The following is a 27344-nucleotide window of genomic DNA, read 5'->3' on the forward strand; positions in this document are numbered from 1 at the left end:
TAACTATCCACTATTTAGTTAGCTTACTTGTAGAGCTCGAGATTTAGCAATTCCCTAAACACGAGTGTGGTCTGAATATACTAAAAACGCAACGGATATGCTCACGTTGAATTAAACAAACACACGCCTTTCAAAGAAAAGTTGCTCCACATCACAGAGTACTCCAGAAAATTTGCATTTTGTACAGCCTGAACCGGTATGTATGTACAACTGTGTGCTAACGTTAGCTAAATTAGCAAGGTTAGCGGTTGCTAACGTCTGAGTGCTGCTGGCTGTATGGACGATATGTATATATTTATTTATGATAGCGGTGGTGAGACACACTAAAATGCGATGTGCATTCGTGCTAAATGAATCTTAGACAATCGGTCGACGCTTGAAATAGCGTGGTAGGCAGTGGACATCCTGCTAACCCATGTTGGCATACCTGTTTGGCTAATCAGTACTGAGGTTAGCTGTGGTTCATTGCTGTCAGTTATCTATAGCTTTCCTGCTATGCAGCTAATCCTGTGCTAAGTGCAGAGCAAATCATGTACATCAGAGCATATAAGTGATTAGCTACACGTTTTCTAATTATACCCTTCTTTACAGGAAGCCATGTCGGGAATTAAGAGGAAGATAGAGGGCAATGATCCCGACTATGAGGACGTTTCTCTGGTCCAAAACAGTAAAAGAAACAAGGCGGCTGAACATAGTGGTAAGTTCATGCTCTGAACCCTGAGCCAGTACATCTGCTTTGCTTGTTGTGGTCAAAATTAGCTATCAGCTTTGCCCTGGTCTTGGCGATAAGTTCATTCCCTATTCCCTATTTTATCCAGCTCGAGAAGCAACAGTTCAGAAGATTGAAACCATCATCAAGGAGCAATTTTCTTTGGAGATGAAGAACAAAGAGCATGAGATAGATGTGATAAGTCAGGTATCCAGTGATACTTTCTTTTAAATCTATTTTACTCTACTTTACTTGTTACTGCCATTACTGTCCATTGTAACATGGACAATAACTTGCAGGTCTTCTTCATGTTTAAGTGTAATGCACAGCATGCCGGCTAACTGTTCTTTGCTTTGCAGCGTCTTAATGAAGCCAGGAGGATGATGGACAAGCTCAGGGCATGCATAGTAGCTAATTACTATGCCAGTGCTGGACTGACAAAGCTCTCAGAGGTAAATTCCCATTCATTTGCACACAGAGTTGGATGATACAGCCTCAAAATTGTAGTGCAATAGTAGTAGTACACAGTAAGTCAAATGTAGGTACAAAAGTAGCCTAGGTATTGTTTCCCCTGGGAAGTAAAATATAAAATAACACTTTAACTGAACAATTGTTACACTTAACTATGTAAATCTGAAAAATCTTTTCCACCTAGGATGTTGTTTCTTAGGTAGAGCCCCCCCCCCCCCCCTTTTTTTTTTTTTTGCTCTTCCTGTCATCTGGAGTGCACCTAGAGTGTGAATCAGTGATGCTTGGAGTCTTTTGTTGACATTTAGGTTGCACATCACCAGCTCTTAGTATCGCCTCCTGTGTACCCTGGTTGTACTTTATGGTGTTTATTTGCCTCAAGTGGTGAAACACATTTGTGGCTTCCATCTTCAGCTGGAACAGTTTCCTTGCATATTTTGCAAAATATTGTCTTTTTGTTCAAGGTTGTTGAAGTAGCTCCATTTTTAGGTACTAAATTGGCTCCTGAACATATCCCGACTGGTCTCATTGTTACATGCACTATGGATCATAAACACATGGCATAAAACTTTATAGTGGTGTTATTGCAGACGGTAATAGCCAACTGTCTGCTACTCTATGTGGTGGTACAATATAGAAATATTGACCTAAATTTTCTTCTATGTCCCATAGCATACCCCCAAGAGCGACCCTGCTGTGCTGAACCATCCAGCCATCCGACGCTTCCTGGAGTCTCCTTCCCGTTCTTCTTCCCCTCTCAACCAGGGCTCCGAGACTCCATCGTTGGTCCAATCAGAGTCCGAGTCTCTCTCACAGCAAGGAGATGGTGCTGAGAGGAATGGCGAAGGATCCTGGAGAGAAGACAGCAGCAGGCAGGAGCGCAGACCTGGACGCAACACAGGCAAAGTAAGTTCAGCTGGCAGAAATTGTGGAGTTCTTGACTGTTTGATGATCGGTTACTAAAAGCATTGCCTTTGTTGCCGTAGGACACATTTGGTGTGCCATCGTCTGCAGGCGCAGAGCAGAGAGTGACCTACCACTCTACTGGAGACGATGCATCTAGACTTTATGTGAAGAAGACAATCGTAGTGGGAAATGTATCCAAGTACGTAACCAAATTAAAAAATGTCTGTCCTTTCTTTGGTGACTAATTACATTGTAATACACTTTTCAGATTAGAACTCAGAATTGAAAAGGACGTGTTGTTGAAATAGATACTCTTCACGTAGGAAGCCTGGTGTTTTGTCTTAGAATTTCAGAAACACACAATTTTGAGAATAAATGAAATGTAAAAATTTTTAATAAGAATTTAAGCTTCGGGCAGGTATTATAGAAAAGGAAAAGAAAAGTGTCGTCTATTTTTTTTATTTTTAATCAGTCTTGGAGGAAAACACAAACTGCGATGGACTTGCTTGTAAACTACTGCATGTCTCTTATTTTGAAAGTTCAGTTATCATTCATATATCACTCAGTTATACCACAAATCGGCCATCTTGAACCGCAGCTGGTTTAGGGTTCATGTGCAGGATCAGAAATTAAGTAGAAAGAGAGCTGATTTTATTCATTATTGGCTAAACATTAGAAGAACTGCAGCAGTCGGGGTTGGTTTTTCTTATTTTATTTAGTCAGCTGAATTTTTCTCATGCATGATTGTGCACTGAAGAGATGAGCCACAAATCAGTTTTCCTACAAGTGTGGTCTTGAAGAAGATTGAGAATAAATTTTACCTAATTTATTTTCCCTCTGGGTGGACAGTTTTCCGTTCCTCAAGACTGTACAGGTAAAACTACACTCAGTTAATAATACGTTGGGATCCCACCTGCCATGATACTCATGAGCATGTTGACCCCATATAAATAGATACTCACTTTTTAATTGTACATTATTACGTAACGTTTTAGCTCTTATGGGTCAGACCACACCTGCTGTTGAACTTGGCCTTCATTTTCATGTTAGCCACACACCTGTAGAGATTCGTGACTGCATTTTTGTAGTAAGTAATGAGGCTTTTATTTTGACAACTGGGCGCCTACCATTCGTCAAAGGTGAGGTTTTTTTGTTCCAGCATGACACACAGACTCAAGCGGAAAAGGGTGCCAGCGATACTCATCATTAATGAAGCGCATATTAAATTGAGAAAACTTTATTGAGATATTTATTTAGCACACTTAATATTTTAGTACAGGTTTCTTAATCAGAAAGCATTTGATCAGATGAGATTTTAAGTTCCTCCAGGCTTCCAACCGGTGTTTGATTTAAGACAGAAACTTTATGACAGAAAATTATTAAAGCGGTGTTGAAATTAGTCATGTAGCACCTCCTTGTCTGTGTCCTCTTTCCAAATATTTTGTAAAAATTTAAAGAAAAAAACACCCCTTCATTTTCAGTCTCACTTTACCTTCCTGCTCTTCATCTTGGGTGGTGTTTAACTCTTCTGTAAACCATCTATGCATTACCTCAATCCAATGTTTTCACTACCTCTGAGATTTTTCTTCTTTGTTTATTATTCTCAGGTACATTCCACCTGATAAGCGGGAAGAGAATGACCAGTCTACTCATAAGTGGATGGTGTATGTCAGAGGCTCAAGGAGAGAACCTAGCATCGACCACTTTGTCAAGAAAGTTTGGTTTTTCCTGCATCCCAGCTACAAACCAAACGACCTTGTAGAAGTCAGGTTTGTGCCAGTTTTAGTGAAATGTGTTTTCAAATGTTTTTAAGCAGTCATGCAGTTTCATGTACTGATGTTGCAGAATAAAAGAAGTTAGAAAGAATTTAATTAAAGAGAAGAAGGAAGATGAAAAAGATTTGTTCTTGCAGTGTTTCGTAGCTCTTAGATAAAATATTTACTTCTAACTTTGTCGTGATAAATAAGTCCTTTAATTCACCTTTTTCCAAGCATCACTTGCCAAAACTGCAAGAATTATACAAACAATATTACATAATAATTCACTTTTCACTGTCAGCTGAAAATCCTTTAGATCAACTTTTAGCAAACACTGCCCCCTCGTGTAGGTTTGATGATGCAGCGCATTCAGTCTCATCGCTTTGTAGAAAATCAATATTTGTCTTACCAAGCAGTAATCACTTCAGCAAAATCTTACAGCTTGTAAGAAAATTAAAAGATGACAAATTTGTTATGCAGATTGTACACACATCATTAGGCAACGTCATTTGCTGCACAGCGAGTCAGCCTAGAACTCAACGTCAACAAGATTAATAGCAGGCACACCTAAGTTGTCCAGACTTGCCTTAGCCTGAAGCAGTTAGGTGTATAGATGAGCATCACACACTTAATTTAGCAATCATTCACAAGCAACAGAGGTTAGGTAGCCTTGAAATATGCACTTCAAATGTCTAATTGTTGGCATTACCCTCTAAAAATGGCTCAGGATTTAAGGTTGCCTGCAGCTTCTGAATAAATGATTTCTCTCATCAGTCAGCAGTCCTTATCCTCAGCTGTAGCTTCCCAGCTGTTTGAACTGACAAAGTGCTCACGTTGCTGTTGCAGCAGCTCACAAGCTCCCCCCACGTAACTCAAACCTTCACTCCCAGTGAGCCCTACGCTGATGCTCTCTGCTGACTCCCAGCACAGCCTGACTGTAGATGAAGGGATGAAGTGAAGTGGAAAAAAACACCTGCTTCACTTATAGGTTGCGCTTGAATACACACATGATACGCTGGCACATACACATGCCCTTGCAGTCAGATCAATGTCTGTTATGTTGGGATGAGAATGTCAAGCTTCAAAGGAGGAGAACATGTGAGTTTTTCAAGTCATTGATTTTTAGGAGATTCTTAACTCGGACCAGGCTAGAAAACAGATTTGTTTTTAAATAAAGGCATAGTGATGCATCTTTAATATATATTTTTTCATCCTGACTTATATTTGAATTTTAACAGTGTTGCATAAGGCAGTTTAAATGTGTCTGTTCTCAGTGAGCCTCCCTTTCATTTAACGCGCCGCGGTTGGGGTGAGTTTCCTGTGAGGATCCAGATCCACTTTAAAGACCCTCGCAACAAACGTATTGACATCATCCACCAGCTAAAGGTCAGAATACTTTACAGACCACATCATCATTCACTTTACTTTTCTGGTTAGATGAGGACTCTTTGTCAGTGGGTCTGACTTCTACTGCTGGTGAATTTCACATATGTGTGAAGTGTACAGGATTTAGGCAGGAAACTTAAAAGGATTACATACATTCACGTCAGTATTTTATTTTTTGACAAATACACAATATTTGCAGATTTTGCCTCTGGACACCACCACAGTGGATTTAAATTCAGTCAGTGTGTGATCGAAGTGCAGACTATCAGCTTTAACTCAAGGGGATTTCCAAAGATATTGCATTAGCAGTTTAGGAAATACAGTCATTTTTGTCCACAGTCCCTCAAAAAGAGGAATACTCTGAAAGAACTGGACAACTGACTGACAAGCAGCAGAAAGCAACAATAAAGCAAACCAATCAAAAAGATGGCAAAAATCCCAAAATCTATCATTTAAAGGGGGTGAACTGATTTGCATGTTGACATCATTGTTACATGATAACAATATAACATAAGAAAGTAAAACTCTTGAGGAGGTAGGTGTATCATTTTCAGCATCTAAAATCAAGACATGCATGTAGGGTTTACAACAAGCTGCAAACCAGTCGTTATACTCAGGAACAAGAAGTGCAGAGTAGACTCCGCTAGAAAAAAATTCAAAGAGCCTGCACTGTTCTGTAAACAGTTCTGTGGATGAAATGAAAAATATGGAGAAGGAGAGCAACAACTCATGATCTGAAGCATACCAAATTACCTGCTGATAGAAGTAACAGGATGCATTCTGTGTACAGGGCTATGCTCTCTGCTCACATTCAGACAAATACTGCAGAACTCACCAGACAGCATTTTGCAGAGCAAATAGATAATGACCCAAAAGAGCAAGCAGCGCAAGTCTCTCAAGGCAAAGAAAATGTATTACTTTTAATGGCCAAGTTGGTCACTTGATCTCAACTCAACGATGCTTAATTTACAGTTATTAAATACAGAACTGAAGGCAGAGAAAACCCACAAAAAAGCAGCAGCTGAAGGTTTGTGCAGTAAAGGCCTTGGACTTCCTAAACAGTTCATGCAAGTCTTTTGATAAACCCCTTGAATACATCAATTAAAACGTTAACTGGGTCAACGGGTTTTATTTGCTGAGCTTCTACCAGTTTTATTAAATATTTTTTCGTCTTAATAGACGCCGAGTGCTTCAGCAAGTTTTCTCCTGTTATGGCTTGCTTTTTTTGCCCCACTGAAAAGCACCTGTCTAGTATCTTTTTTTCAGTCTGCATTGCAATCACATATATTTTGTTTGAAAAAAATAGTCTTTGTCCAAAATATCATGGAACTAACTGCGCTAAGTGCGCCTTTATAAACGAAAGAACTTTCATTGCTTTTAGAAATGCATAGTGATATAGTCCAGTTTGATTTCAGAGTAATTAGATGTTGACATTTCTTAAACAAATAAGTAATCATAGTATATTACACTAAAATGTGTTTATACAGTTCAGTAACTCTGCTGCATAACATTGCTGTCTTTACCCTTTCTTCTGTTTTCCTACAGCTCGACCGAACATACACTGGACTGCAGACGCTCGGGGTAGAAACAGTGAGTTAGAAAAGTTCACTTTGTTTCCTGCTATGACTTTTTTTCCCTTCAGAGCTTCACTCTGACGTTGATTTATATTTGTTCCAGGTGGTTGATGTGGAGCTCCACAGGGATTCTCTCGGGGAAGACTACATCCCTCAGCCTTCTTCCTCCAAGGTGACTCACAGAGCAGCCAGCCCCACTTTGACTGCCTCTCTCGCCCAGACTTATGGACGCTGTAGTTCTCCTGTGTCACATGACTCCAGTGTAGACAAAGGTACACCAGCAGATTATTTTTGCACATTTAAAATAATAGGGATCATGTACCTGAGGGTGTGTATATACTGGACTGCTTAACAGAAAAGTAGGATTGTTTATTTTCTCTCCATAAAACTAAACCAGAATCAACTAGTTTTCAGTGGTTTCTTGGCCTTACAATCATTTTATGTCAGCTTATTATCAAAACCAGATGATGTTCAATAAAAATTGTTCTTCCATCTGCAGTTTTCATAAAGACAGAGACGGGGAGGCCTGCAGGTGTTCATAGCGCAGGCCTTGCTGCCGGTGAACACACTCCAACACGGCCCAAGGCCGGTGACAGAGTCACTCTGGGTTCCCATGGCAACTCTGCCTTCCAGCCTATCACAGCAAGCTGCAAGATTGTTCCCCAAGGACAACCACCCAGTCCTGCTGAGTCTCCTGGGAAATCATTCCAACCAATCACAATGAGCTGTAAAATAGTTTCAGGTACGTGTCTCCACCCACTGTCCTTGTAAAATTGTCATATTGTTTCTAAAAAAAATCCAATTCATCATAAATAAGATGGTCTAAGTTTACACAATAAAGATGCCCTGTGATTATAACTTCTTTATTTCAGGTTTTGTTGAGGTGAAATCTGTAAATCACTAAGAAGTGTTGACAGCAAACGCCTCACTGACATTGAAGTTTGATGACATTATTTTTCCATTTGCTTGTAATTTCAACATATTGTTTCCCGGCACTGACACTGATTCTCAGCTTAGTGAAGTTGGTATGAATACATTCATTGTTAGGAAGATGCAGTACTGCTCAGTAGGGGTTGACAAAAGCTTCTTTTGTGTTCCCACAGGCGCATATTTGTTGCATTAGCCAAACAAAGTACATAAAAATAGAAAAACGTCATTATGTTTTACTTCAGATTTGGAAAACTGCTGATTATATTTTCAAATGTCTGTAAACGCAACTGAAAACAAAACACAGAGATTGGAAACAGTGGCAAAAAGGTCATGTGACATAAATTTTATCGTTTGATAACATATTTCAGAGCCCCTTTTAAAATTGAGAAAAAATAAGTTTCATAAAAAATTAAGTCTAAGAGAATTACTCATACAATAACTGCCCTACTTCCTCCCCCACAGGGTCACCCATCTCCACACCCAGCCACTCCCCGCTGCCCCGCACACCCACGACCTCCACCCCTGTCCATTGCAAGCAGAGCTCATCCTCTGTGCTCAACAATCCTTATATCATTGTTGACAAACCGGGCCAGGTTATCGGCATGGCTTCCTCATCCGCTGCCTCCACAGGTACACTTCTCCTACTCAGTGTTAAAGTGCTGCTTGAAATCGGAAGTGGACCTGGAGCAAAATTGAGAAGCGGTGTCTGAGCCGCCCACATGGGATATAAAAATGGCTGTGAAAAATCCGCTTTATAGCAGGACAGACGATGAACAGTGCCCTTCAGACTTCTCTGTTCTCTTTGTTTCTCTCTTTGCACTTCTTTTCCCTCTTTAATCCCTTTAAAGTCTACTTTCTAACATTATGTATTCCCTCTTTGCTGTTTTTTCTCCTTACCTGCACTCCTAAATTATGACGTGTGGTGAGCCAGCAGGATAGTTGCTAAAGGAGAGGTTACCATGGTAACTGAGCCAATGTGTTTCATGGCCAGATTAGGGGGCTATTCGAGAAGACCCTGCACTCCAAACAGTTTTTTCCTCTCTATGTGATGTGTGTGTGTGTGTAAGTCCCCATATAAATATGAGTTTTATTGCCATCTGAGCATTTCCGCATCATCAAGCAATCATCTTGCATGATGATAGTCATTGTGTTTACTTCCTCTCAGCACCAGCATCAGGTCATATTCCACTTAGAAGCTCTTTCCTGTAGATTGCTGTCTCACACCCACTCAGCCACTCCTACACTTCCTTCACAAATGCACTGCTCACCCAGATTCGGCAACAAGGTTAGAGTGTTCTTAAATTATGTTTTATCAAAATGGATGAGGTAGATGTGGGTGTTTTGGCTGATTCACCAGTCCTGCAGTAAAACAGATTTTAATGCAGTGAGTAAGGAACAAAACTTTGGTGGGGCTCAGCTCTGCGAGTCAGTCAACCCTGAGAGGAAACAGTCACCTGGCACCACAGTGGCCTCGATATCTCTCGAAAAGCTGACGGGAAGGGTGGTGAATCCTCAGCCTCATCTGTGCTGTGACTTATTGTGTTTGTATGTTTGTTAATTATTCCACAGGAAGCCCATCCACTAAACAGTCTGCCACACAGGGCACTCGCTCCCCAGCACCTAAAGTTCACACTGGCACCTTCCTGTCCTCAGGGATGAAGGTGAGTTGGTAGAGCCTTACTGGGTTACAACCTTAAACGTGACAAACAATATCCATTTTTACTGCCCTGTCCTCTAACTATGAAGATAGTCCTTGTATTAGTTGTGTTTAAATCAACATTAACAAAGCAGTGTGATATTAATAGTAAGCCAGGGTGCTATCTTCAGCAGCTGTGAGTGCCTTGGCAGCTATTTAAATAGGACATAGTTCTGAGGATGGGGGAGGGGCAGCTTTGCAAAGAGAATTGGACAGTTCTTTTTCACGCAAAATGTGTCATTAGCTTGCTTTAATGTCATCCTACTCGCACATGCTAATGATCCCTTTATTGTCCACAATGAGCGAAATATGATCTGGCCTAAAATTCCTGTTTGATCACATTGGAGCTCTGATTGGTTCAGATTCTTTAGTTTTCTCTGTTGTAAACTACAGACATCTGCTCTCACACTGAAAGGCACCCCAGATGAGGACATATGGGGAATATCAAAACATGGACCCAATGAATAAATGATGATGCTGATTTTACAAAATCTGTTTTAAGTAACATCTTTTCTTGCAGCGCTGCAGCCTGCTGAAACAAGAATAATCAGATCTTTCTTTACAGTCGGAGTGCATCGAATTAATCATTTATGTGATGTTTTCTTTTAACCAGACAATGTAATTGGTAACTGATATATAGCAGCTGCATTATGAACCCGCTGTGGTTTCAAAGCAGTGCGGAGTTTTGTTTCGAGTCCCTCTCTCCATGTTTCCCGTGCAGGTTATTATCAAGCAAGAGCCAGGGGAAGTTTCAACACAGCAACAGCCGATGGTTTCCACAGTAACCAGTCAGCAACAGCAAGCTAGCGCTACAGCAGGACACCAGTTTGTCGCAGTGAAGGGGGGTCACATGATCTCCATGTCGGCCCAGAAACAGGGTGGTGGAGGGACAGGGGCCACTAGTAGCAAGGTCAGTTGTCACCCAGACACACCTGCACAGACGCAAACCTGCAATGATAAGTACGTGTGTGTGTGGCCACAGTCATTTAAAAAAAATAGTTTTTTCTCTTTCTTCTAGATGTTGGGTATTCCTGTTAGCTCAGGGCTTCAGTCTTCAGTCAAACAGGTTGCTATCAGCAGTGGACAAATTCTGGTTGCCAAGGGCAACCCTTCTGTCTCCAAGGTGATGAGTGGAAAGCAGGTTTTGGCTCAGGGAGTTGCTAAAGCCATCGTCAGTGGAGCCAGTGGCATTTCTGGACACCAGGGTACCAAGGCGGCTGGTGGTTCAGGTGGCAAGAGTGGAGGTCAGAGATTAAATACACTCGCACACACACATAAAAGCACAGTTTCATTTTATAGCAGCCCAAGTTGTTGTTACAATTTCAAATCCCATCCTGGCTGTTGGTAGAATTACATGATCTTTGATCCCCAATTTAAAACCACAGTATGAAATACCCCCCGAATGACAGAATGGTTGCCCCATGCACTCAAACATAACATTACATTACATCGAAGTAAACATTTGTTTAACGTTAACCTTTGCAAACGTTTTAGCCTAAGAAACCTAGTTGATTTCTTTATAACAGTGCCTGCTGTATCAAAAATGAACGATGCTACAATAGTGAAAAGTATTGTCATGTTTTCACTGTGACAAGTTTGGTATTAAAGGATTCTGGTGACATGCCAACTCCATCCATTCATCCATTTTCTTAACTGCTTATTCAGTTCAGGGTCACTGGGGTGCTGCAGCCTTTCCCAGCTGTCATAGGGAGAAAGGGAGTTATTCAAGTTGGACAGGTCGGCAGTCTGTCACAGGGCTAACACAGAGACACAGACATGCATTCACACTCTGTTCTGCTCTGGGTTTAAATTTGACTCTGAGGTGGGGGGGACACTTCAATGGGGTCATCAATGTTTGTTTGTTTTTTGTTTAGTGTTTTTTGGTTGTGTGTGTTTTATTTTTCTTTTTTTTAATAGTTGAATTACATTTAGAAACAATGTGTCTCTACCCAATATTAATATCATCTTCTTTATTTAAAATGTTTGCAGTTTTAGAGCTGAGTGAGTAATCATTCTTATTTTTTTTTATTCTGTGTTTGTTCCTAGTGATGGCTACACTTCAGCTGCCAGCCAACAACTTAGCCAATCTGGCCAATTTGCCACCGGGTACCAAACTCTACCTGACCACCAACAGCAAGAACCCCTCAGGGAAAGGAAAGCTGCTCCTCATTCCACAGGGAGCAATCCTCCGGGCCTCCAGTGGAAGTGAGACATGTTGCGTCCTATATTATTAAATATATAATAATAATAGTAAATAATATTTTTATACCGCCACTGTTTAAAAACCCATATCAGTTTCCATTGACATGGCATTGCTCCTTTTGTGTCAGTGTTTTAGTCACATGCTTTTCTCAATCCTATTCATGTTTATTAAGACCAAGCAAAGAGTTTTTGTTTAAACTGCTCGTAGTCAATCTTTGTTGGCTGCGTCACCATGTTTTAATAGAACTCTGTGACTGTATATCTTTGTAGCAGCAAAATGGAAAATGCAGGTTAGCGTTGTCATGTTTTATTAGGACCTGCAAGATTATAGTGTATTTCATGAATTTTAATATCCCAAAGTATAGCTTTACCACTGTTTCCAGGACAGTCTCTGTGGACTACAGTATGTGGGTATTTAATATCCAAGAAAACCTGCAACATGTGAAGCTGCACATCATTTTCTAGCAGGTGTATAATGTCATAAATTACTAGGTGTTAGAAATAGGCATTTGCCTGGAACGGGTTGCTTACTCAACAGTGTTGATAGAAACTGAAAGCAATGCTTGATTTTGTTGGCAGCTCAGTATTTGGGGTCAGCATCCCAGGCAAAAACCTTTCACTGCGACATTTTCATCCATGCCTCCAAGTTGTAGACATCTGTATTAAAAAATATTTTGGCTTCCAGCTCATCATAAAGTTTGTAAAAAGAAATCCACTTCTGAAGTGACTCTACAACTTGAGGCATGCTAGTGCCAGTTACAGATATTGGCTGCTGCTGGACAGTGAGTCAGTTACAGTCATCTGTTTTTCTGCTTAAAGACATTTTGATTTTCACAGCAGTAAACCAACATTGCACTGCCCTGCTCTGCTTCACAATCGTGCCTTTGCCCTTCTTTGAAATGGCTGCACTGATACTCTGGATTTTTCATATGAAATGAGACTGATTTCTATGTGGATTTCTGTAATTTAGGTCAGCAGTCCCAGAACAGCTCATCAGCGGTCTCTGGGGGCTCTCACAACTCCTCCTCCTCTTCCTCTTCAAGCAATCTACCTTCCAACCTCGCCTACACATCTTATATCCTTAAACAGACCCCACAGGTGGGTAGACCCACTTTTTCCTTTACTAACGACAAATGCAGCCACACACTGGCACAACATCATTTGTGGCTCTGTATGTATCTCTTCTTTGCTTATTAGAGTGTTCATATTTATTTACCAGAAACTGAGGATGGATGCTCTTATTTGTTTACCGTTACAAAAAAAAATGTGTCAGATTTCTTTAATTTTCTTGGAGGCTGAACCTGACCTGTTCTTAATTAGAGTGTGTGTGTGTGTGTGTGCGCGCACGTGCAGAGGTTTCAAGTTTCCACATAGACACTGGGTCCTGCTTTCCTAATAATGATCATTCTTCAAGAGCCATCTTTTTTTCTGTAAAATTTCATGTCAGTCTCTCTTATGAGCCAAAGAGCCGGCGCACTCCAACATTCTAATTAGGACCTAGAGGATCAATTGACCTGGAGGGCTAATTGAATTTTCCGTAGCTATTATGTTATAAAAAATTAAAATGTAATGGAAGCATTGTACTGCTTAAAATAGTCATACTGTGCACATCATGTAACCTTGTACTGTATGTAATTTAAAGTCTAATATTGGTGATATATTAAGCCTGGCTGATCCTGTGTGGGTTTACTAGGCTGACCTGAAACCAATTTTTATGGCCTTTGAATATAATAAGTCTGTAATATTTTAGCCAAAAACAAATTTTGTTTTTAGTTGTTACACCACTGTAGTGACTGATTCTGTGTGCCTGTTTGTATCCAGTAACTGAACACTTTGTTGGTTTGCTCTGTTGGTTTGAAATAGGTGACTGGCCTGTTTACTGAAGAATATCCCTTGTCTTTGCCTCGAGAAATTCTTGAGTTGCTTTTGCATTATGTTTTGCCATATATGCATGAACTATCAAAGAATTACAGCCATTCTATATGTAGTGGCCCACTAAAAAGGTGCTCAAAAGTAACTGGACTGACAGAATCAGCATCACGTTTGCTGCAAAGTTTGTACACAAACAAGGAATTTCTCTTGGTGTCATGGTTCAAATACAGAGGTACAGAGAGAGAGGTTAACAGATAGTTTTATGGCCAGATGATGCCTAGTTAATATCCTTAGTTTCATGATGAATTAAACATATAAAATTTGTGGAGTTGAGTCCAGGCAATGAAAATGTATTGGACTGTGCCAGAAAACACCTGAAAGAGCCGCCTACTTCTGGGGGGAAAACTTGAGACCAATGTGAACCAGACTCATGGGTAGTAAGTAAAAAAAATATAGAGGAATTTGCAAAACACATGACCTAAAGCATACTGCAAAAGCAACCTAAGAGTATCTCAAGGCAACGAAGAATAAATATTTATTATTTATAGAACGAGCTTTTCAGTTATTTGATTTAAAACTAAAGGTAAAAAGACCGTGAAACAAGCAGCAGCTGAAGGTCGCTGCAGTAAATGTCCAGGGGTTCTATACTTCTGACTGCAAAAAATGTCATCCAGTCATTGAAAACAAGCGTTATACTGGAACATATTTTAATTTTCAGCATTTGAATGTGGTGCACTTTGTATAAAAATGCCTGTAAATCCTAAACAGTTAATGCAGGACGTTTAAGCTCCTTGAATTAAAGCTGATAATCTGTACAGTCACACACTGATTTAAAATCCACAGTGCTGGCGTACAGAGGCAAAATTACACAAAAATCATTGTCCAAAAACTCTTTGACCTGACTGTGTGTCATTAGAGCTGCACTTTAGTCATTCTTGTTCTGTTTTCTCAGGGTACGTTTCTGGTCGGTCAGCCCGCACAAGGTTCGGGGAAGCAGGGGAGTTCCAGTTCGGCAGGTCATGCTGCATCATCTCCTGCAACTGCTACCCAGCAGGCTATTAGAGTGACAGCCGGACAGAAGGCAGCCATCTTGGCTCAGGTCAGTGTGGAGAGTTTACTGTAAGCTGTTCAGTGTGTAACACAAATGCTGCTGTAGTTACTACTGCTTCTGTGTTTCTTAGTTGTTTCCTTAACAGTCTGATTTCGACACAGGCTTGTCTTTTGGGTAATTATCAGCAAAGGTCTTCCAGTTCTGTGATAGTAGGACTCGTGTGGGGTTTGCCAGCTCTTTTGTTCCTGCTCTGCAGTCATTTTCCTCTTTACTATTCTTAATGAAATATTCATTCTTCTTCTCTTCTTTATTTTTACTCATTGCTGTATGTTACTTCACTGATTGCCTCCCTCATTTGACCACTAAATTATGACCACCCTGCCAAATCTCAATTTGTGGTGGAAATGCTTTCGTATTTTCTTTGAGAATGAAATATCTTCAGAGGTCTTTTCTTTGTTCATTTGGAAGTATATGGATTAGTGTTGTGCTGGGAATATAATTTCATAACACAGTTCACAGTCTGTCATCCACACACTGAAAGTTGTATTTTGCACATTGTTAGAGGGGCTTGCTCATTTCACGATAGTGTATTATAGAAGTATAATTGTTACTAGAAATGTCACTGCATACTCAGCGTTTAAACAATGCTGCCCTTGCAACAGAAATATGGCCTACTCAGCTAAATTTCTTTTTCAGTTTTATAAATGTACAACACCATGTAATTGTAGTTATCAAGCAAGGTGTTATCCAGCAGGACTGCAGTAGTTTTATGAAATAGACGGTTATATGAAGGCTGTGTCAGAATAAACTGGCATAAAAGGACTCGGCCAGAGGATAACTACATCTTTGTACAGGATAAGAAGGCTGTTGTTGCTAGCTCTGCTAACATTAGCCACACATCACAAACGAATTTGACCACTTAAGTAACGTTATACAGGCTGCAAGCTATGTGCGGATCATGTCTCTCCACGTATTACTTCAGCATTACATTAGTCTAATTTGTGCTAGACTCAGCCTTATTCAGTTTACGTTGTTGCATCGCCTTAATTCTCCAAAGTAAAACTTTCTAAACTGTCTAAAGATGTAAAACCAACGTGTGATAGATGCACACTGGCCCCGGGCTCATGGCACATTCTTACTGGACATAAAATTTGCAGTTTTATTGGAGTTTAATCTTTAAAACACTTCAGACAATTTTTGAAATGACCATTCAACCAGATCTATTTGTTACCATATTTGGTCTTGTGTGAGAGCGTTAGGCTCAAAATAACAACTTATGTAACATTGTTGTCAAGCTGTACTATTAACTATTGTTTTATTGTTTGGACTAGAGTTAAACTATTTTATCCGCGTGCCAGTTTGTTTTAATGTGACGTCTTTTTCTTTTTAAATCTGTGTCTGCGTTGGCCGTGTTTTGAAAATTGATATTAATTTAAATTATATTTTCTATTTTTGAAAATTAATTAAATGAAAATGTAATCAAGCTTTTTACAATTTTCTTAAATACCAACAGGGACCATCTGTACAGATCGTGTCTCCCTCTTTAATCAATGTAAATTAATCACCAATGACATATGTGGTTATTATCCTAGGCTGATTTTAAGGTGCTTAAGAGAAAACATAATTTGTGCTTGACAGAGACTTTTTTCTGTTTAAGGTTTTGCGACATCTCAATTTTAATTTTAAGTTAAAGTTTATATAACATCTCCAGACATAGATCCAACACAGATCCAACAAGAAACAGTATAAACGGTGGATGTAGCTACCCAGTGGTTATCCTCTGGTTTTTGAAGTTTTGTTTGGAAGAAACAAGATCAGCATTTTCACTTGGTTTCATCTTGGTTTAAAAAAAAATAAAGTGATGAGGAGGGGCAGGTCCAATAAGCCAATGAACATACCTAATAAAATTATGCTCTTTTTCAAAACATAGTTTGACCAAGACTTTTTTTATTCATTATAAACAAAACTGAGTAACTGAGTCCATAAACTCATCAAGAAAGTGGTTAGAGGTCAAGACAGAAGGCTTTCCCATAGACTTCTATAGCTCCAGAGGTGTTTCTGCAACCACAGCTATCGCCATCTGGTGGCATTTAGATACGCTGCAGGTTGAATGTACTTCCTCACTGGTTTAATTTTTCCAACTGGGAAGCCACATCCATGTTTTATGCTGTCCATGGTTATTAAATCTGGTATTACATCTTAACTCTGAAACACAGATTGGAAAACAAAAAAATATTATTCAAAGAATATGTATTCAAACAGTACATATGAGTGTAGTTAGTTTTCCATTGGTTCCACTCACAATTTAAATGAGCTGCAACAGTGAAGGACCTGTCCAGGGTGCTGCTGGTGCAAGCACCTGATTCTCCCATGTGCTGCTGAGCTGGAGGTGGACAAGTCCCCTCATGCATTTTAATCAGTCTCACTTTATATAACATTATCATAGCAGTTTCATTTCTTAGTGTTTACCCAAGTGAAAACTGACTTCAGAGTTTTAGTCAGAGTGGTCTAGTGTTAGTTATTTTACAGGGTTTTTTTCTGATTAAAAATGGCTTCCGTTATCATTTTCATATGAAATAGTCTATAAATACAATAATTACATTATTGTATTATATTGGTGTGCTGCTCCTGAACAGTGCAAAACTCAATAATATCATTGGTAACAAATGAAAAAGTGATTCCTTACTATTTACTGTCAACATGGCTACTGTGGAAATGCAAAGAAAAAAGTCTATGTGTGTATGTTTGTCAGAGTTTAAATCTTTTTTTCTTTTGATTGATTGTGAGTTTTCACTTCACATGCCTCCTTGACTTCAGCATGCTGCACGTGGGCCGCTGCTGCTGCTTATGTTCTAAGTGGGTAATTGCTCGTCCTCTAATTGACAGGTGGTGGGCAGCTCCCAGGGTGCACAGGTGAAGTTGCCTGACGGCTCAGTTAAAACAGTAACGGCAGCGGGAGCAGGCCACTTGTCCAAGCCGGGCACCACCACGTTAAGGATGACAGGTGGAGTCATCACTGCTGCTAGCTCCACGCCTGGCTCTGTCAGCAGTGCGAGCCAACAACAGGCGAGTTTCACAGTTTTTATTTACATCCCTTTTATTCTGCATGGCAGATGTTCCTATGTAAGAGTCACATTAAACCAAAGAGCTGTTAGCATTTCTTTTATGGTTGCAAGCTAGTTATGCTGTTTTTAATTACCCACGTACAGATGAGGACACTATTATTAGCCTCCCTTTGAAAATGTATTTATTTTTCTAACACAGCTGGAAGGAATTTTTAACATCTTAGTTTTATTTTTTGGATGCTTACATTATTTTATTTTGTGCACAGAATGAAAATTATTTCACCAAAAATTAAAAATGACCAGGGTCAAAATTCTCAGCCACACTGATGCTAATGGTCAGTTGTGACTGGATAACAGCCTGCAGTCACTTGTTTTAGCTTTGAAACTCAAACTCACGTCCTCCTGAGCAATCCCAGCCCATTCCTCTTTGGTGAATCTCTCAAGATCCTCCAGATTTGGTGGTCTGCTTGGTCTTCAGTTAGCCCCAATCATTGGAGTGGGCAGGCGAGCGGTGGCAAGAACAACCATCTCTGTGAACACGATAATTTGAGAATGAGGGAACATAGGATTTTCAAATTAATACCATCCATCTGCTAAAAGTCTGACGAGTTTGAAAAATGTTGATCTTGACTTCAAGGTTTCTGAAAATCTTGTAAACACAGTAATTCGAGGCAGATGACACCTAAGATTTTCAAACTTATACCAACAATACTTGTTATCTGCTGGGAGACTGAGGTTTAGCACTGGTGGCTTCTAGTATTTTTCTTGGTCTGCAAACTCGCAGTCCATTCCTGTGCAGGGTTCTGATGATTATCCCACAATTCACAACTTGGCAAAGTCATTCACTAGTGTCCTGGCAGCTCTCACTAGTGTCCTACCTCTGCCAGGCTTGTTCTGTACTGTGAGGCTCTCTGAATTTACTGATGATACTTCTCCATGTCTTGCCTTGTGAGCACCAGTAATTATTTTTTGCAAGTCTAAACTGATTTCTTTTGGGGTTTTTGTTGTTTTTTGGCATGATGCTTTCTCAGGTGAAGCTCAAACTCTTGCTTAAGTTTTTATATTGTGTGTAAACTGGAAGAAAGCCCTCATTTTTAACTTGCATTAAAGCACATCATTGCACAGTTGTGGTTTGTGCTTTGGCTCAATTAAAAGATCAGTTTTTGGGGGGTGTTAATATTGATCCTGGTATTTCTGCTATTCAGAGCAAATAGAAATAATTGATGCGTTCTGAAGGAAACCTTGCTCTGTCCAAAAAGCATTTAGGAAAATTGAATTCCCCTATGGAATTAAAATCCATGGGGGAATTAAATTTTCCTAATGGAATTAAAATCCATGGGGGAATTAAAAATTTTCAATTCAATAGGGGAGCTAAAGCTTTTATGCTCATCTTTAAATCTGGTATTATAGATACTAGAAGCACCCTGATTTTGCAAGAAATAACACATTTTTGTATAAGTGGAATTGGAAAAAAAAAGGCAGTAGAGATACACAGAAAACAAATGATCCAGCCTGAGTGCAGTGGCTCGCATGTGTAGGCACGCTGCTGTGTATATTCATAAGCATCGGTCTGAGTTAGGATGATTACATCTTTAGAGTCAGTAGCTAGGCATCATAAAACAGAGAAATTGCAACACATAAAAAGATTTACTCGGAGCTCCAACAAACAAGCCAAAGAGGGGCAACTTCTCTTTCTGAGGACTCTCTGTGAGGAAAAATGGACTCTTTTGTTTCTGAGATTCCATAAAACCAGTGACCTGATCAACACAGCTCATTCTGAGAGCTGCGTGGCACTAGAAAACAAACATTAGCAGAAAAAAGAATACACCAACTCTCCTCCAGGCACAGTCACAGCAATCTTCTCTCACATATACACTACAGTGTTTTTGCAAATGGACTTGGACTGTGATATTTTTCATATTTATGAACACGTTTGCTGTCGTGCAGCTCCAGATAAGGTGAAATGCTGCTGTATATGTTTTTATACCTCACTTTATTAGCTATTTTGAAAGAAGGGATTTGTAAATAAAAGTGTGTTGTTTAATGAAACCATGGTCTGCCATCCATTGCGAGAACAGGTTGGACACTTGAGCTTTTGCTCACTTTGGTTAGCTCATTATCAGAAACGTTAAAGGACATAAAAGAGTCTGTGTTTGCTTATTTCCTGCTTGACACGTGTGTTTCCGTGTGTCCATGCAGGCCCTCGATGGTGGGAAGTCTGCTTCTCAGCATCACTCACTCCTGATGGCAGCCAACCAAGCAGCAGTAATCAACGCAGCAAAGAACACCAGCGCCGCTGGTGGGGGCAGCAGCTTGTCGAAGGCAGCAGTGGCCTCCTTGGTGAAGGGTGCTGGAAACCCTGCTGCGATCGCAAAGACTGCTGGAAGTTCAGCTGGTGCTGTAGTAACAGGTGCAAAGGGGATCACCAATATGCCTGTCATCAGCATGTCCAAAGGTGTGGGTACTGTTGTGGGTGTGCCCAAAATCAGCAGCAGCGGCGCATCCCTGGTTTCTGCAACTTCGTTAGTCAGCGGAGTGGCAGCCGCCGGAGGAAAAACTGGTGCTGCTCTCTCGGGTAGGCAGAAAGAAGCCTGTTTCTGCATTAACTGTCAGGTTAAATGTTAATGCATTACTCGAATAAACAGAGCACCTATGTTTTTGTTTTGTAAAGGTATGCTGAAGATCCATTCTGGAGGTTCCAGCTCCCAGCAGACTGTCTTAACCATTCCTGCCAACCAGCTCAAGCAGCTGGGAGTCGGAAGTGGGTCCGGCGGACTGCAGACCATCTTCATGCCTGTGGGGAAAGGTGAAATAAACCCACAACAAAACAGTGAATTCTAGATTAATAAACTGGGTCCTCCATGATAACACAAGATACTGCACAAACAAAGGTTGCTTTGTTGGAGTCTCACTTATTTTTAATAAGTTTCTGAGGGTAAATCTTAAAATATGCAAAATATGTTTTTCCTCATATGATTTACAGTGTGAGAACAGTTAGTTTACGCTCTAAACTGAGTTTATGTTCCTTCGTTTAAAGATGGCAGAATGATTTATTTACAACATGCAGGAAAACAGATTTTCATTATTTCACAGTTTTCCTAAGCGCAGCTTCTGGAAGACCTGTCATCCTACCCTCTCATTTTTTTCATCCACTCGTTAAGCCCGTGTACCTAATGGCCCACAATCCATTCCTGTGTGTTTTACTCTGTTTGTAGTCGTGTCAAAGGGCCCAGTCTCCAGTACTCCTTCCTCCTCCTCCTCTTCCACCACCCCTGGAGCACCTGGAGCTGGAGCCTCCCCAAGTCCTGCCAGCCAGGCCTCCCCCTCCCTTGCCCTGCCTCTGGTACAAGGTGAGGGGTCCATCCTCACTCCACCCACTCTCCTCTTCCCTTCCACTGTACTCCCAAACTCCTCTTTCTTTGCGTATAAAATTATTTATTTTGCTTAGAAGCACATTAGGCTGTAACTAGTAAACTCAGATCCCATCCCTGTAGTCTCATCTCATCATTTTCTTTTATCTCCCAATTTAAAATATATAGTATGCATACTAATAAAGCAGCCGTCTCTAACACTTGCTTTCTTCCACAGTGAAGACGGAGCCAGGTGCTGGCACAGCTGTCACAGCTGGTCCATCACCCCCGGTGACTACTCTTGCCCCCGCTTCTTCTGTCCACGTTGCCTCTGCGGCTACCACAGTCAAACAGGAACAAGGGGCAGAAAACTCATCGCACGACCTCATCAAGTAAGGGCAGGGACCTGTTACAATCACATACAATGAGTGTATACATGAAAGCTTCTTGGCACCTGACAGCTGTGATGGTCTTCTCCTCAGCACTGAGCATATAGAAACCATGATGCAGCTGCTGACAGCCGTGGTGAAGAAATTCCCTCTAATTGTGCCAGATAAGAGTAAGTGAGCTCGCCTTTCATTTGATGTATGTAAAGGAAAAGTTTACATCAAAAAAGGAAAAGCTGTCTAAAAATTTGACACACTGGTGTATTTCTGTTTCTTTCTTTAGCCGAAGACTCACATCCGTTTTGTGCCTCGTCGTCAGAACAGTATTATTCCTGGAATATTGGCAAGCGCAGAGCATCAGAGGTGACCTTTTGTTTTGTGTTTGCTTTTGATGATAAAAATTAAAATTCACAGAAGTGCAGTATCTGGGCTTTCAATCAGAAAGCCTCATTAGAGTCAAAGTGCTGATGAACCAGCAGAGATGTAAATGTTTTGTTTTTGGAGCTGTGCAGGCTTGGAGTATATTCAGGGGTTTTTTCTTGAAATTATGCAAATGTGTTAAAGTTTTTCTCTCTCTTTTTTTTAAGCTTTCAAGCTGTCTTTCAAATAAAGAACGCAGGCTTTTTTCTTTTCTCTGTATGCATTTCCTCAGATGAAAGTTTTATTTAATCCCATCTGGGGTGACAGCACTCACTTACTAGCGTTTGCTCTCCAGGTTCCAGCTTGAGGGCGTCTGTGAGTGATAATTTGCAGTGTCTGCAGTTTTGTTGCCTGTGTAATCTCTCTTCATGCAGCATCCCGACTCAGAGAGCTTTTTGCTTGCCTCATGTCTTTCTGTTAGGTCACATATATATCGCTGCCTCTTGTCTCCTGTCACATCTTCATCAGTAGCTCATACAGCCAACCCATATCGTAGCAGTCTTTTTCTATGGCTATAAAAAAGGATCCCAGACAAGCCAAGGCATAGTTATTTATATCTACAGGTCACTAATTTACACAGAGGACAGGGGACTAATCACACATCATTACACATTATGAGGACAGGGAAAGATTAAGTGGTGTCTACAGGCTGGAGAAAAACTGTTTCTGCACAGCAAATCTGTGTGTTTGCTAATGAAATGAAAGTCCTATATGCACATCATCCCACCTCAGCAACAATCTGGTAACACTTCAAGGGACTTCCAGGCCCAGCATGACTAACCATCTGGCAAAATGAAAGGAACGAGAGCCATAACTTTAATTTCAGTGTTCATCAGGACGGGAGGATAACGAACTGCATCTGCACACGTTACTCAAGATTCGTCCACTATATTGGTTGTGATATAATCACCTGTTGCTAGGAAAACATGTATTCATAGGTAGCAGATTGCCACAGTTGCCTGCAGTCACTTTCCCTGCAAATGGAGCATTGACTCGTGCCTTATTCACTTGATCCTGCAGTGTCACATGCCCAGAATGGCAGCCAAGTTAATGCCACTTGCGTTCACATGTGGGAAAGACCTCAATAGAATAAAATAATAACATCAGATTTCAAAAGACGCTCAGAAAGTCATTTCTTTGCCCAGTTTAAGGATTAAGAAGCTTCCCAGTGTTAGACTTCCCGCTAGCCTGCTGCTTCATTAAGGCGTCAGAACAGTGAGCTGGCACGATCAATGTCTATTACTCATCCCACCGGAGCATCGAGCAAAAAGCATGCTAATTGCATTTGTTCACACTGCTTTATAAGCGTTTTTTGGATACAGTAGGCTGAAAGGAACCAAAAGGGCACTTGCCTGTATGTTTATTAGGATAAGGAATATAAAGTATATGTGTGCCATCACACAGTCAAAACTCTTAGTAACCCCAGCTGTGTGTGTGCAGCAACATGACCTGTTTGTGGCTGATGTTTCCCAGTACAGCTTGTGATTGATTGATTGATTGATTTCTATTCTCTCTCATCATCTCTCTGGTTTTGGCCTGTGTGCAGCTTCAGCGAGCTGTAGCGGTGAAGCGGGTCGTCCAGGACGTGTTGGATCGCTCGCCCCGTCTCCAGGCCCTCACCCCGCCAAAGACCAGAGAGGTGGTTCAGTGGTGTCGACAGAGGGGTTACACGCCGCCTGACCCCGAACCCCCACAACCCAAGAACGATGACGAGTCCATCGAGGACATTCTCACTCAAATCGATAATGAGCCTGGTGAGTTTGTGCCTGTGTGGACTTGGTCTGCATCTTCTACAGGAAGATCGTTTCACTCGGTCTTGTTAAAGCTCCAAGCGGATCAATATTTTCGCCTCAGTGTTGCATGTGTGGGTGTACTGTTTCTGCACCTACCAGTGGATCCAGTAATGCGTCTGCAGACCAGTTGTGTGCGAGGGCGGCCAGTGTTCAGCCTCAGTGCTTTTGTTCAGTCGCATTGTTTAATTTGCAGGGAACTCTTATTAATTCCATCTTTTTGTCTCTAAAGGATGGGTGGCGAGGCCGTTTAGCTCACTGAGCCAAACAACATGATAATCGGTGTTTGTGTTCTACTTGTCTCTGTCTGTGCAAACATCTTCATTGGTAATTGTTGCGTTGTTGAACTGCTAAAAGGAGCAAAGATCTCACAAAAACCCTCCTTCACATGTCTCAGTTTTGCTTTAAACCACACAGCCGCGTATCGAGAATCTGTAACCTGGGAGATGCACCGAAGCAGTCGGCGTTTCTGCTGATGCTGTGGCTTGTGAAATGATGTGTTAAATGAAGGGTACGTGTAAATGTTCCCGCAGAGTGCCCGTCGACCCTGAGTAGCAGCGAGGAGCTGGTGCTGCGTCTTGAGCAGATGCAAGCTCTGCTCAAGACTGAACCAGAGGAGGCGGATGACGAAATAGTCGACATCATCACGGTGACTCCTCCCTGCCACAAGCTAAAGGTCAAAGAGGAGGAACAGGAGGCTGACCCGGAGCCCAAATTCTTCCTGGGTGCCAGCCTGTCCGATCAGTTTGTCAGTGAAGCAGCTCAGCAGGTTGGGACCCTCTCTGGGTTTTGCTTTGTTTTTTTCCCTAAGAAATGCGGAAAAAGTGAAAAAATTCAATCAGTGATTTCTGATTCCTCTCCAGCTTTTAGCAGCTAACAGGAGGGCACACCACTTTCCCCCTTTTTTATAAGATGAACACTGTCTCTTTCAGATCGGGGTAACCTTCCAGCCGGTGGAGGTGGAGAAGAATGTGTTCGCTCCAGTAATCGAAGCCATGATTCTAAAGGTTGGTCACTGTACACAAAACAGTAACTCATGAAAAATGTCAAGAAACACTTGACAAACAGTCTGAATATGAATCCTGAATGCTTGTTTCACTTAATCACTTTGTGTGTGTGTGTGTTTGTGCCTGTACGCTGTAGGCTACAGAACAGTTTGCAAGTGACATCCTGAGAGAAGCGCTGGCTGGGGCCTACGCCAAATCCCCTCCAAACAGGTCAGCCTTTTTTTCCTCTTTCCTCTCTAGCATGCAATCTGCCTTAAAGCTCCAGTTTTCACTTTATTTTTTATATTTGGGCCTTTTGCAGCCTACTGAGTTAAAATAAAAAGAGTGATGTTTTCTAAACAAATGTTAATATAAAAGCCTGGTGGTAGCTTGTATCTTTTTTTCACCCTTTATCACAAAAATAGCTGAAACTGTGTGTTAGATGGTGCTAAAGTGGATGGATGCTCTGTTTTTTCATTTAAAAACAAAACAAAACTGTGAGTCACCTTTTACCAGAGGGCGATACATTTTAAAATGAAAACATGTCTGCATGCTCACTAAACCAAGGGCTGTCCCAAACTGAAAGATACCTCAGGGCGGTGTATCTGTTCCTCTTGAAGTCATTTCTTGGTTGCATTTGTGTTTGCAGGGCACCAAGAGAGATCACAGCCATGAACATCCACCAGGCTGTCAGCAGCATCCCCACCTGCGACTTCCTCACTAATGCACACATGGGTTACCTGGCTAAGAACAACTGAGGCTTCCTCTACTTGACATCGACTGGTTACTGACAATGAGACAAATAGATCGTGATCGTGATCACACTCGGTCCCGTTGGCTCAGGTTGCACAGCAGTGATAATGTACTGTATTCATTAAGTTGACCATTGAAGGGCTCAGTTTGCTGCTCGAGCAGCTGCGTAGCAGCAAAGTAACAAATGTTTCTAATACTCTGTAACATCTTAGTGCCGGTGCATTGAAGCTTCGTGGGGCTCATGTTATTGGATTTAGAGAAGCGATTGTGCTCTTGCTTACCTCAAGAAAATATTATTTTAATGATGAAGTGTTTTCTGCCAGACAGCTAGCTAGTCACTGGGAAAATGAAGCCTGAGTGACTTGCAGGGTTAAATAATAAGATCAGACAGCTGTCCCATCTCCAGTGTACTGCATCTCGCCATCACAATCACTGAATCTTTGGAACTGGCTGAGTCTTTTAGCTCAGGTGAACCACAAATTTAGCTGTTCAGAAACACACTGAGTATTTTTCTATCATTTGGGCAGAGCATACAGCAGTTCTGCTGAAAGTGGCATGGCAACCAGCATTCAGCTTTTGATGTGTTTCACGGTTACCTGGCAGAGGTAACGTCGAGCCTTGCAAGACAAACAAGCACGCAGGAAGTGTTTTCTAAGGCCCTTCAGATGGGGTAATAGATTCATCTTTTATAGAGACACAGATGAACTAATATGATGCAGGAGACGGTGTAGTGTGAGAATCATTGTGATTTAGAGAAAGTCGCTGTTAGTATTTATCTTCTGTTCATGAACCAGCCCTGGCAGCACGCTGAAGTGCTTTTAAGCATTGTGTGTAACAGCTGTATTGTATCTTATCATGTAATGTATAGTGTATATGACCAGTATATGAAGTATGGTGTTTTCAGACACTGTTTATTTTTCTATCAAATCTCAGCACCTGCGATCAATTACACCCCGACAGTAGTGAGTGTGTGCGTTTGGATGTGTTTGCTGTAGTCCCCACAGAGGTCAGTGAAGTGGATGTGTGTGTCTGTGTGCGTGTTGTGCTGTTGTTTCTGTTTAATGTGCTGCTTTGTATTACGTTCATGTGTGAGAATGAGTGGATGTGTGTCGGGCTGAGTGACTCTGATGCCTGTTAAACCAAATCGTATTAGTGTAGAAGACACCTAAACATTGTATTTTCAATTTCAGTGCAAACCAAAAATATAATCAATATTCTTGTAATGAATTTTAAAAACAATTCTTGCAAACTTGGCTTGTCTTTATTTATTTTTCTTGTCTTTTTTATGTTTTTGATAAATGCAATCATACACGAACAGTGTGCTGAACCCAGGTTAGTGACACAGGAGCCTGTTACAGGCTACTTATCAAGTAAACAGCTAGTTTCTCAAATTACACGGCTGTGCAAGTTTTTAAACGGTTATTAGTGAGACTTCTGCAAATATGCTCAGTGTTTGTCTGGACTGTCCACAATAATATTATTTTAAAGGACTGATTTGACTCATTGGCATGTTGTACACATGCTGGATTTAAAAGTGTTATTGTTATTTTTTATATACACTCTTAAAAGCCACTTTATTAGGTTCATTCTGGGTTTTACCAACTTTTTCAACGTGGTGCTGGAAACATTCCTCTGAGACTTTGGGCCATATTGACACGACAGCATCACATAGTTACTGCAGGTTTGTCGGCTGTACATCCACGATGTGAATCTCCTGTTCCACCACATGTCAGAGCTGCTCTATTGGTTTGAGATGTGGTGACTGTGGGGGTCATTGAGTACAGTGAACTTCCTCGTTGAATGTCAAACTTTGTTGAGCCCACGTGATCTGTAACTTCAGTTTTCTATTCTTAGCTGACACAAGTGACACTCAGTGTGGTCTTCTGCTGCTGTCGCCCATCTGCTCCAGAGTTGGATGAGTTGTACATTAGGAGATGCTCTTCTGCATACCCTAGTTGTAGTGGCTGCTTCAAGCAGTCTTGCGTTTTTCTTCTGACCTTTGACATCAAGAAGGTATTCTCATCCAGAGAACTACAGCTCACT

General features: G+C 41.0%; 1 protein-coding gene across 2 annotated transcripts; it reads left to right on the top strand.

The window, feature by feature from the left end:
- yeats2 (YEATS domain containing 2) lies at positions 1 to 26540 on the top strand. 2 transcript variants are annotated; one of them, XM_006786582.3, is made up of 30 exons: positions 1 to 196; positions 592 to 697; positions 819 to 916; positions 1069 to 1161; positions 1850 to 2083; positions 2164 to 2282; positions 3691 to 3852; positions 5115 to 5226; positions 6772 to 6816; positions 6904 to 7072; positions 7300 to 7542; positions 8193 to 8360; positions 9300 to 9391; positions 10148 to 10336; positions 10445 to 10670; positions 11473 to 11631; positions 12599 to 12726; positions 14453 to 14599; positions 17438 to 17617; positions 19816 to 20191; positions 20288 to 20422; positions 20832 to 20966; positions 21205 to 21358; positions 21449 to 21525; positions 21636 to 21715; positions 23319 to 23526; positions 24096 to 24331; positions 24495 to 24569; positions 24706 to 24779; positions 25198 to 26540. In XM_006786582.3, exons 2-30 carry the CDS (start codon positions 598 to 600, stop codon positions 25304 to 25306), a joined length of 4323 nt encoding a protein of 1440 aa, XP_006786645.2. In that variant the 5' UTR covers positions 1 to 196; positions 592 to 597; the 3' UTR covers positions 25307 to 26540. The 2 variants fall into 2 exon arrangements, with proteins under 2 accessions (XP_006786645.2, XP_006786646.2); XM_006786583.3 differs by lacking the exon at positions 1 to 196 and adding an exon at positions 412 to 450.
- The last annotated feature ends 804 nt before the right edge of the window (positions 26541 to 27344 follow it).

Source organism: Neolamprologus brichardi, chromosome 18, assembly GCF_056152115.1.
Source record: "Neolamprologus brichardi isolate AB-2024 chromosome 18, ASM5615211v1, whole genome shotgun sequence".
NCBI lineage: Eukaryota > Metazoa > Chordata > Actinopteri > Cichliformes > Cichlidae > Neolamprologus > Neolamprologus brichardi.